Here is an 11,730-nt window from a genome sequence, read left to right on the forward strand (position 1 = left end):
AAGGATAACACCATGGCAAGCAAATAAACAAAAAAAACCCCAGAAGCACATTCCAATTGAGAAATTAAATGTCTTTATTTTTTACAAACACATAACAGTGCCCTTACCTTATTAAATAAATGGAACATGTAAAACTATCTGCTTACAGCTCCATGTGTCCAGATGGTGAAAAAAGACAAGAGCAAAAAAAAAAGAAAAAAGAATTCCAGTCACTTTTATTCCTCAGTCAAAGGTAAACAACACTTTTGATCAAAAGTATTCCCACTCTCATCTCCTAAAGCCCCAGGCAGTTCATCTGCTTCCACAGAAGTCTTCCTGAAAGGGTAAACCTGCATGATTTACCTAAAAATTACCAGTAAATAAATCCATTGGATTTTCAGCACCAAGGTAAGTTTAACTGCAAATCTGTGCTCTTGGGCCACCTCTGCATTGCTGAATTCCTGGCAGCAAAGGCCAAATGCTGCAAGAAAATAAAGATTTCCCCCACCACAGTGTCAAGTCCTACTGGACTCACTGAACCAAGGGCTTTATTGGGAGATACAGTGACCTGGGCTCTGCAGAGGGACTTCCCTGCACAGCAGAGCCATGGGCTCGTGCCAGGGATGGAGCAGGAAGGAACCTTCATCCCACCAAGATGCACTTAGTGCTCAGTGCTGAAACCTGGGGTCATGCATAGAGCCACTCACACCAAGTGTCTTCATTGAGTCACTTAGTTACATTTGTATTTTCCACCTGGTCATTAGCACAGAAATCCTGCAGAAATCCTGCAGGCTTGAAGGAGAGCGGGTCGGTGCCCTCTGTGCAGAGCAACATGCTCTGTCAATGCCAGCTGCTCTCCACAGCCACATCCACACAGGAAAGTGTTTCTGCTGTGAAGAGACGTGCCATGCACTTCCCCAAAGGCTGCTCACATGGACTTGGCATCCTGGCAACACTCCCTGTCTTGCCCACTCCAGCATGCCCCAGACACCCTCAGTCACACTCCTCCAGCCCAAAGGGCAAAGCAACACCATCACTAAAGGGACAAGTTCCAAACCTGAGAGCTGCTGCTCTCTGCTCCAGTGTTACCCTCCTAACCCCGGTAGGGTAGGCAGGTGTTGGTGTCCCCATCCCACTGGTAAGAAACTGAGGCACAGAAAAATGATGTGGTGAAAAATATTGATGATCATAGTCATGAGTGGAGCTGGGTAAAAAAAAACATCCCTTGCTCCAGATAAGAGCTAGAGAGATGCTGAAGGCACAGTGCTGGGAGAGAGTGCTGGCCAGAGCTGGCAGGACTGCAGGCACTTCAGGTGCCACTGGGAAAAAGGAGCCAGAGAGGGGACAGACATGCACAGAGGATGTACTGACACAAATCAGCACTAACCCAGAGGAGAGGTAGGCATGATATGACAGGTTGAATTTGCTGATCTGAACTGGATCAAACTCCTAAAGAACCCAGCAGCTTGTGCTAAAAATAAAATAAGACATGTTTTACGTTGCATAAAGTAAGAATGGAAAAGGTAGTAATATTCCTCATAAACCAAGGATTTATAATTATTTGTGTTGCCACACAGACTACAGGCAGCCCTTTGGAACTACTTAAATAGATCATTTTTATATATTTATTCATGAAGCAGCCACATCTTGTGTTACCTGCCACCTCCAAGCTCTGCCATCACATAGCTGTGGAGATGTCCCAGGTAAGATGGGCCTCTCCCATAGCCCCATCTAACACCAGCCACACCTTACTGTCCATCTGCCACCCCTCCAACCCAGGCAGTCCATCAGCCAGTCTGTGAGCACTAGGACAAGCCAGAGGAATTCTGCTCCCAAATCACACTCTGCTCAAGCTGCCATTACTATCAATATCTTTTATGTTATTCCTGCTACCCACAGTGGGCTGTTACTCCATTCTTCACTTTACACAGTTACACTCCAGCCTTTTCAGTAGCTGGTAGATCCAGGACCCCATTTAGTCCCACTGCAGTCTCTCCACACCACTGTCACTTGTCTTTTTTTTTTTTTTTTGGCTCGATCACAAAGAGAGTGGGAACTTCAAAGCACCAATAAAGCAGGAAAACAAGGCAGCAGAATTGGTCTGCCAGGGAGGCCAGCCCTAGCAGCCTCAGCAGGGAACTTTGCTCAGAATTAGAAAATGCTCCTCATTCTTCAAACAGGTGGCTGCATTTCATGCTCAAATTCCCAACGTTATCTTGCCCAGGATATGGGATACATCCCCAAAGGCCTTCTCAGAAGCCCAGTGTCCAGCAGCAGCTCCAGGCACAGCAGGGAATGGCTCTCTGGCACAGACCCCAGAGGCTGTCGGCAGCTCCAGAAGACCCTGAGGAGTTCAGCTGAGCAGCTTCTCCATGGAGTGGTGGGTCCTTGGAGGAGAGGGTGAGTGAGCACTGCACCAGCTCCTCCTCCCACTGCTCCAAATCCACCGGGCAGATCTGGGATGTGGACTGTGCTGGGTGCCCAGCAGCTCTAGGTGCCTGTGCCTCCAGCAGCTTCTTCACAGTTTCCATTGGGGGACAGGCTGGTCAGAGCCACTCCTTCCTCGGGGTCCTGCAGGCCATCTACAAAGAGCAGAGGGAGGTCGGGGAGATCTGAATGAAAAACCCTTCCTCATACAAAATATAAAAGATGAAAAGAAAGCATGGAATGAAGCAGTTGATGTATACTCATGGTCTAAGCACAACTGATTTTTTTCGTAACTGAATTTCATTTTGTTTTATGAACTCAACATTGCTTCAGCAAATAGAGCAAAGGAGCACAGGGTCCAGCTCCTGGCCTCCTGAAGTCTCAGCAAGCTCAGAACAAGTTGCATGGCCACAAGGCATCATTTGCCTGGCATTGACAGCAAGATCAGGCACTCTTCTGACCCTGAAAGACCTGTCTCAAAGCTACACGAAGTGGGCATTTCAGTTGTTTTCTCCAAACTCCTATGCACTTTAAGCATTTTATGTGTTTAAGAGGCATTTGGACAATATCCTTAATAAAATCTTTTAATGTTTTGCAAGCCCCAAAGTGGTCAGGCAGTTGAACTAGATGGTCATCATAGGTCCCTTTCAACTGAAGATATAATATATTCTATTCTTTTTACAGCAAAGGAGCTTTCCCTCCTCTTTGTGCTTCATAGAACAATCTAGATCTCCACACTACACACCTTGTAGCACCTGCATGAGGCACTTCTGCAGAAAGAAAATCACTGCTGGGAAAGGCAAGCAGAAGTGCCAACTGTGCACAAAGGCTGAACACAAGACTATTTGTTATCTGAACAATTTCCTTTAGAATCAGGGAGCCCAAGGCTGATTGCCCTCTCCCTTCTCTCTGCCAGCCCCAAAGGCAAGTGGTTTGAACACTCCTTCCAGCTGTGTTTGCAGGAAACACCACGTAATATCAGAGTGATACTTCTAATTCATTGTTTAGCCAGACAGTAGTTCTGCTGCCAAAAACTCCAGCAAAAGGCAGCTGAGTTCAGCAGTGCTTCCAGGGGTATATTTGGGCACTGGACCCAGCATGGCTTTGTTTAGACAAGCGAAAGATCAGAAAACAGAGAGACAGCAACACAAAAGACAGATGTGTGCTGGTTGTCTTCAGGTTTGGGCCAAACCACAGCCAGGGAAGAGAGGCCAACTGCAGAGCTGGAAATAGCTGAAGGAGGCCACCAGCAAGGGGCTTGGGCACCAGGGAGTCAGTGAGGAACCTCTGATGGTCACAGCAGAGTACAAGGGAGGGAGCAGGGCATACCTTCATGAATGTTGTTTGCAGCTTTTGCTTTGTGATCTTTTCTCCAGCTCCTCTGTTTCCAAGAAATGCACCGCAGGAAGGATGGTAGCCTCCACCTCTCCCTGTCTTTCCCCTCTTCTGAATAAATGAGAGAAGGTGAGTTCAGACTGGTAGCAGGTCAGCCGTGCTGCTGCCCCACTTCCACTCCACAAGCCCAATTTCTCACAGCAAAACCAGGTCCACACCATGGAAAGCACAGAGCAGTTCCTGACAATCCTTATTTCTGGCTGAAACCTCTCTTCTATCTTGGAAATTTGTCTCCAGTGTCAGTTTCTACTTTGCTACCTCACTGCCAAAACCATTCTGGAGGCAGCAGCCCAGAGCGAGCAAGAAACCTGGCAGGAGCTCAGCCAGCACAGGTGGCGAGGCTGGGAATTGACCTGGTGAGGGAATTCCCACAGAAGGAAGATTTTCTTTTGCATTATCACACAGCTTCTGCACCATCAACCTATTTACTGTTCCCTGCTTTATTGAGCAATTCCCTGAACACACACAGGCTTGCAGCACACTGAAAACTGCAGCAAATTGCAGAGAGCCTGTGGTCGATGTATTTATTCTGGAAGACAACAAAGTTACTACAGATTTTCAAGCCATTATAGTAAAACACTACAGCAGCTTGTAAAATACTACAGCAGTGTAATTTTTATGGTCTCCAACAGCAGCAGTTCAGCATCTCCATTGAGCCTTTCACCTCCTAATCAGATAACAAATGATAACAAATTCAGTGTCCTTCAGCTTATCAAACCATTGCGACACTAAAGGGTTCACAGTGACAATCCTTCATGTCAGTCAACAAAACAAAAGCTCTAGTGCACTGCCTGGCATGGCTCTTTAGAGGCATGGCTATGCTTGGGATCCCTCTGTCCACATGGAGATTTTGGAAGGCAGGACTCACAGGAGCATGGAAAGAAGCTGTCCCTGCCTAAGGTTGAACCCTAGAGCTGATGAGTGTCCTCATTACACATGCAGGTCCTGGGACACTTACATGACTCAGAGCACCAGAGCTGAATTAAAGCTGAGTCCTCCTACCCACCACAATTATAAAGCACACACAAACAGGCTGCAACACCCAATCCAGCTCCTCCTGCTCCTTGTTCTCCACAGCTACATACACTGAGCCAAGCACTAGCAGCGTGCCAAGGTAGAAAAAGGTCATGTATGCAGGGATGCTTTTCTGCATCTGCAGCTGATGCCCCACCAGGCTGCTGTGACCAGAACTGGAGGACTCACTGATGTCTGAGAGCACACCAGAAATTCTTGCAGCAGCAACAATGTGAGGAAGACAAAAACTTGCAAAAGGAGAGAAGTTGGAGAGCAGATTGTGCATGCCTCAGTTACAGAGTTGGCAGAAGACAGCCCTGTGCTGTCACAATGGGTCCTCGCCATCTCAAAGTTTCTCGATGTTCAGATCCAAGATTCTGGGCTGAGCTGATGGAAAAAAGCACCTGAACTGCAGCCAACTATCCCGATGTCCCAGAGATCCCAGAGGACCCTGTCAATGTGATGCTGAAGGCAAGTGCCAGGACCCATTACAGTAAAGGCAGCAAGAAAGCAGAACACTCGAGCCCCTGGAAATGCTGGGGAGCAAGGGAAAAGTGGGAAAAAACGTAAGAAGGGAGGATGAAAGGGAAACAGCCCAAGACAATCAGTGCCAAAGATGAAGGTGTTTTGCGTGGCATCTGTGACAGCAGAGCCTGCCCAGCTGCCCATCACCCTGCAGTGGCACACAAACATGACTCACCTTTCGCCTCAGAACAAGTGCTGTTCCTCAGGCCTGACTGACACCCAGCTTTCATCCTGCCGTCCTCACCTTGACACATGGTTTTACACCCAAACAGTGACTTGCTGTTCTCACTTATTCATTTTGTAAAATCAGCATAAGCATCTTCCTCCTGCAGGAAGGTCAGGTCCTGCCTGCACCCTACAGCATGGGCCACACCCAATCCTGCATCCCTCAAGAACACACGTGGAACAAGCATGGAAGGCCACCATGTCATGGATGGCCAGAATGTCACAACTGCTAGCTGCCACATCCCTGTTATCCGTGAGCTGCTCCAGTACTTCCCAAACTGCTGGGATATTTGTCCAGCCGCTAGAACTGGGAACCTCACCAAAAAGTGACAGATCCCACTGGGAAGGCTCAGATCCCGCTAACATGAAAGAGGTCTCACTGGATAAAGACCCCATCAGGAATGGTCAGATCCCGATGGGAAAAGCCAGATCCCATTGAGGGGGAGATCCCATCAGAAGATCAGATCCCATTAGGATGGGGTAGATCCCACCAAGGAGGGGAAGATTCCGCAGGAAAACGGAGGAAATCCCGCTATAAAATCCCCAGGGTGAGAAGGAGGAAGGGTCGGCCCGGGCCCCCGGTGTTCCCCCCGTCCCGGTCGGTACCTGCGGGGTGCTGCAGGGCGGCCCGCAGGGCGCGGCAGGCGGCGGCGCGGCACTCGCCGGGGCAGCCGGGGCTGTACCGGGCCGCCTGCACCGTGCCGGGCGCCGGGAAGTGCCGCCGCAGCGCCGCGTCTAGCACGGCCGCGTCCTCGCCGTCCCCGCCGGGCAGCAGGACGCCCACGACGGCGGGCGGCGGCGCCGCGGGCAGGCGGCCCCGCACGTCCCGCACCACCTCCCGCAGGCGGGCCCGGGCCCCGCGGCCCCGCACCGCCCCGCTCAGCACCAGCAGCAGCCGCGCTTCCAGCGCTCGCCGCCGCCCGCCGCCCGCCCGCCGCCGCCGCCGCGACCGGCACCCCGGCACCGGGCACGGTGCGGGCGGCGCCTCGTCGCCCAGGAGGTCGCGGGCAAAGGCGGCCATCGCGGGCGCCGCCGGGGCTCCCTCGGCCACCTCGGCCACCAGCAGCACCGCCCGCCGCCCGCCCGCCCGCTCCACCAGCGCCCGCAGCTCCTGCAGCTCCGCCGCCGCCATCCCCCGCCGTGCGCCCTGCCCGGCCCCGCACCCGAACCCGCACCGCCCCCAGCCCCGGCTCCGCACCGCCCACTGCCCCGCACCCGCCCCGGCCCCCGCGCAGAGCAACACCCCCTGCGCACACCTCGGGCAGCGGGGCGGGGGCGGAATGTTATGGATTGCCCCCCTCCAGCCCCGTCCCGTACCCGCACACACCCCCGGGGAACAGCCCCCGCCTGCTGCAGGGTGGGCACAGAGGAGATGGTATTAGTGGGGGGCACGGGACCCCCCGATCGGCCACACAACCAGACTCGGAGCTCTTGCACGGGCTGGTCTTGTTTCACATGAAGAGGTGATAAAATTCAGGCAAAAACCGTGCTGTGGAATGTGAGAGAGGGATGGGCAGAGACTGTGACTGCAAAGTGGGACACACACGGGGCCACAATAGAGGAGCAGCTGATCATACACCTCAAAGGGTATAAGGTGTGCCTTAGGGTGTAACATCCCATACCCCAGGGCAGTGATGGAGTGAACTCCCTGGCATCGTGTGCCATTGGCACTATGGAGCTGCACAGACTGACCGAGCTATAGCCACACCTGGAAACAATTCCACTTTGGAAATAATTATGCCTTCAAAGGACATACCCACCCCACTGGTCACAAGTTTCCCAATTTGTACCCGGCTGAGCTGCAGTCCCCAAACCACACACTGCATCTCTGAATCCCTCCCCAGAGCAGTGCCCTTTGGCTTTCCTTCTGCAAACATCACATCCATCCCCCTCCACACAAAACACAGCCCACAGTCACAGCCCCACCAGCATCATCAGTGCTCTACAGTGATACACACACGTCCCATCAAAGCACAAATGTTTGCAGGGGTAAATCTGGAGCGTTAGTCAGGGCTTTGCTTTAGTCAGGGCTTCAGTGCTGGCGCTTGTTACACGTATCCCACAAGCTGGTTCTGCCGTCTGAAGGTGAATGAAAGCCTCTGTGCCCAGCCCTGGCACTTGCACGGGGAAGCTCCAAACCATGCCATGTGGTAAATACTTCCCCTCTGCCATATCAGAACTGGCTCCTCCAAACCGGTAAGGGTAATATCTTATCATAACCTGGGAAGGGATAAACAGCTCAAAGGTGCAAAGGGCCAGAATCACCTTGGCTAGTCCCTCTCTGAGGCCGTTTGAAGCCAAACCATCTCTGAGGGGGGGGGGAAAGCAGAGCCGAAATCCATGTGCCTGCCCTGGATCAGTGATTCCCAACATGTGCATAGGGGCACACTTGTGCCAGGAAGGTGTCTGAGCCAGGTGCCTGCTCCCTGTCCTTACTCGTGGCCATCTGTCCCCAGAGCCCAGCAGATCAGCAGCCACAGCACCGGGAGGGATGTGCCACAGGCTGGTCCTCAGGCTGGTGACAGCTCGGGAAGGTCACTGTGCATCACCAGTTTTAATCCTGGAAAACATTTGCCCCAGGTATGACAGTCTGAGCAAATGCTACCCCAGGCCAGCATTGTGGGGCTGGACAGCCCAGGCAAGGGTTTCAGAGAGACTTTCTGCCCTGGGTCCTAGCAAAAGTAACTTACTCATTACATGTGCTGATAAGCAAATGGGGAGGGAAGAGGGGAGATAAAACAGAAGGATTAGGCTCCTCTTCCAAAGATCAGGGTCTATTGTTGCAAGGGCCTACGCTTCCATGCCAACATGATAGCCCTCACAGCAGCTGTCAACATGGCAGGGCTAAAGTCAGACATAACTCAACAGCCAGGTCTGGCCTTAGTATTGCCCAGATTTTGTACTAACAAGGATTTTTTTCTCATCTGTTCAGAATCCTGCTCATGGCCCTCATGGGCCAACGGAGAAACGCCCAGGTGTAATCAGCACCATGAGCTCTGCCAGCAGCAGCAGGAGGGGCCAAGAGGGTGTGATGGTCCCAGAAATCCTCATCTCCCTGCAGACTGCCACAAGAAGACCCACAGAGTGTTTAAACTCCTTATGAGCTGCCAGCACAGCCTGTCCTGTGCCCATTACACCCTCTCTGATGTGCAGCCCATTTACAGTACAGGTCTCACAGGGTTTTCAAGCAGTGCCGTGTCAGTGACTAGTCTGGAGATGCCAAGATGCCTCAGGCATTGGGAAGTTGGCTTTCAGGCAGGCAATTCCCAAGATTTATGAAGATAAATCTTGCAGAGAAAGTATAGAAAAAATTGAAGTTATCTTCCTAACTCAGCTCAGAAAGCACACCATTGGCTACTTTTCTGCAGCAGCCACAATGTTTAAACTGCCTGGACAGCCACTAAAAAGTAATATTTGGGACTACATAGAACTGTTCTCCATGGCCACTGCAATTCTTTAGTTAATTTTGGGTACACATCAGCAAAGGCTGGTTGGAAAGGTGAATGTCACCCACAATACCCAAACAACCTTGTTTACATTTCTTTACTCATTAACAGAGGTAAGATTTAATAGCACATACAACTTTATCTCCTTTTGTGTTACTTAAAGAGGTACCACTCAAACAGATCAGAGGCACTCATGAGCTCAGCAGCGTTTGTAGTCCCCCACAAAGTGTCTTCAGAGCCCTGTCAGGAATCTGAGCAAAAACACAGATATATTTAGAAGGCCTGACACTCCTTCAAGTATCCATCTGACAGTCACAATTGTAGAGAATCTCTACAGACAGCCCTAAATGAAAGTAATCACATCTCTTACATATGCCCATAGCTGTTCAGAGCAGACACAACAGCTGCTCATTTTGGACTTCAAAGGAGAAGATGCTTTGTTCAGAGAAATAAATTTGGCATGTGTATTAGTAGTGTCTTGAAGTCTAAACAAAATCAAAGGTCCACTGGATTAGAGCCCTTAAGAAGTGCATTTACCAAGATTAACCTTGCTTCTAAAGAGAGTAGAAAGAGGACGGAAAAAGGATTCTCATGCTAATTTTGACGCAGTGGTGCTCACGGGAGCACACGGAAAAGCCTCTGAGCCAGCCAGGAATGGGAACTGGCTGCTGACAAGCTAAGCCTTAGCAAATCTTTGCACAAGTGCTCTGTCACAGACCTGCTCTCCAAGACTGCTTCAATTTACTGCTTTGGAAAAACACGTCCTTATGAGTTGCTGTGAAGCATCTGCTTTACTTGTGCAGCACTACCAGGAGCACTGCTGCAGGGCACCAGCACTTCACTGAGCTCTTCATCCAGGGAGATCTGCTAGGGTCCTCCAAAGAAGTAGCAGAGGAGGTAATAGTGAGAGAAGAAAATACCTGAAACCTCATCTATCCCGTTGCCCTGAACATCCCAGTCCCACTGATACCCTTCTAGCCCGTCTCCTGTTCACTCCTCCATGGCTCTTCCAATCTCCTCCAGTGACCTTCCCCAAAACTCCTCTCAATCTTTCTGGCCCCTGAACACAAACCTCTTCCTATTTTTCACCCATTGAAGCCTGAACTTTGTATCGAACCAGACAGAACCCTTTCTGTTACAAGTTCAGTCACAATGAAATCCAAGCTGGGTCATCACTTTGTTCTGCCCAGGTCCCCTTGCCCCAGACCTCCAGGGACAGCTGGGTCAGCTCCAGTTTTGGTCCCGTGGCAGCCTGTACCAACTCAGCCCTGGCCTGGATCCATGCAAGTCATCACACTTCTCTGAGCTCCACTCAGGGGAGGTTACACACCATAAGCAAATAGTTGGGAACTTCCAGGCTGCCCTATGCCAGGGACACACCCTTGCTTCCTGATGGGGAACCTCAAAGATTTCCCTGCCTCTCTTCTCCCAAATCCCGTTCCCTTTGAAAGCTCTGCCTCTTCCTGCCCATCTCTGGAGTTGTCCTAATTTTCCTCCTGTTTCCTTAAGTCATCATCCCTTTCTGGATGGCAAAGGGGCATTGGAAGGTATGTCTGAAGAGGAGGATGGGAACCTGGCACAGGGCCATGTGCAGGGAGCCCAAACTGTTGTGTCAGTTGTGATCACACAATAGGAGGGATGCCTCTGCCTGTCACCTTAGAGGTGGATGGAGGCTGCCCCTCAGGCTGCTCTGCTCTTTGATCCTCCACTGGAAGATGTTGAAAAACTGGCAATAAATATGAAATCAGACTCAAGGACCAAGCTGCCTCTTTTGGCCTTTTTTCTGGCTGTCCTGCCAGACCCTCATCTGGACCTTGCTTTTGGTTTGACACCAGGACCCATGGCTGTTCACAGCCACCAGTCTCCATTCTTTCCCAGTACACATGTGCCTTTGACACCAGAAGCCCAGCTTTTCTGTGCTTACCTTTTGCAGCACCTCTTAAAAAATCACCCAAATGTCACCAAGATGGAAACCAGTAGCTGGGGACCACTGCAAGGAGATGCAGCCCCTCCTGCCTCCCTCACGCTCCCTCTTGCCTCCTCCATCCTCCTCCACAAAGCCTCTTCTTGCCACAGGCCAAGCTCTCAGGTTCTCAGAACTGCTCTCTTTAAAAAGGCAAAGAAAGGGCAGATCATCAGCTTCCCAGGCTGGAGTTGCTCTGATGGGTAGAGCAGGCGGGTTTGGTTCTACCTGTGCTGACACTGTTGAGCCCTGAAAGAGGCCACAGAGCGGCCCTTCTGGTACACTACATGGCACCAAAGGGCAATTGAGCTTTGCCCGGGCATGTAGTGCCAGATCAGTGAGGAGCAGGGCTAGGCAAGGGTGTTTCAGAAATGTACAAGCTTGGTCTGGATGGCAAAACTTGGCTTAGGTGCTGTCTTGAGCAAGATCATCTTCCAGAGGTTACACACTGATCCTCAGGTGTCAAGAGCCCACAGGACAGCTGCTCTCTGCTGCTCACAATGTGTGATGCCAGCTGAGCAGAGTAGGTTATTCTCTTCTGTTCTGGGAGTAGAGCTGTTGCCCTTGGCAGACTTCTGGGCCATGCAGCAGTGCTCCTTATGCCTGCTGGTGTGCCTCCTCCTTGGGCTGCAGCTGAGCTGGGTGAAGAGGGTTCAGGCCACAGCTCTTTGTTCCCACTTTGCTCCTGGCCAGCCTGGCAGCAGAGCTGTCATTTGAGAACCCACCAACCTTGCATTAGTCAAAGTGAGAAAGGCA

General features: G+C 51.3%; 1 protein-coding gene across 1 annotated transcript; it reads right to left on the minus strand.

The window, feature by feature from the left end:
• Positions 1 to 1,570: 1,570 nt before the first annotated feature.
• Positions 1,571 to 6,715, minus strand: C10H2orf72 (chromosome 10 C2orf72 homolog). The gene is made up of 3 exons (XM_064666129.1): positions 6,172 to 6,715; positions 3,736 to 3,852; positions 1,571 to 2,561 (listed from the first exon to the last, which is right to left on the minus strand). Exons 1-3 carry the CDS (start codon positions 6,695 to 6,697, stop codon positions 2,470 to 2,472), a joined length of 735 nt encoding a protein of 244 aa, XP_064522199.1. The 5' UTR covers positions 6,698 to 6,715; the 3' UTR covers positions 1,571 to 2,469.
• Between the last annotated feature and the right edge of the window lie 5,015 nt (positions 6,716 to 11,730).

This window comes from Pseudopipra pipra, chromosome 10 (genome assembly GCF_036250125.1).
Source record: "Pseudopipra pipra isolate bDixPip1 chromosome 10, bDixPip1.hap1, whole genome shotgun sequence".
Taxonomy (NCBI): domain Eukaryota; kingdom Metazoa; phylum Chordata; class Aves; order Passeriformes; family Pipridae; genus Pseudopipra; species Pseudopipra pipra.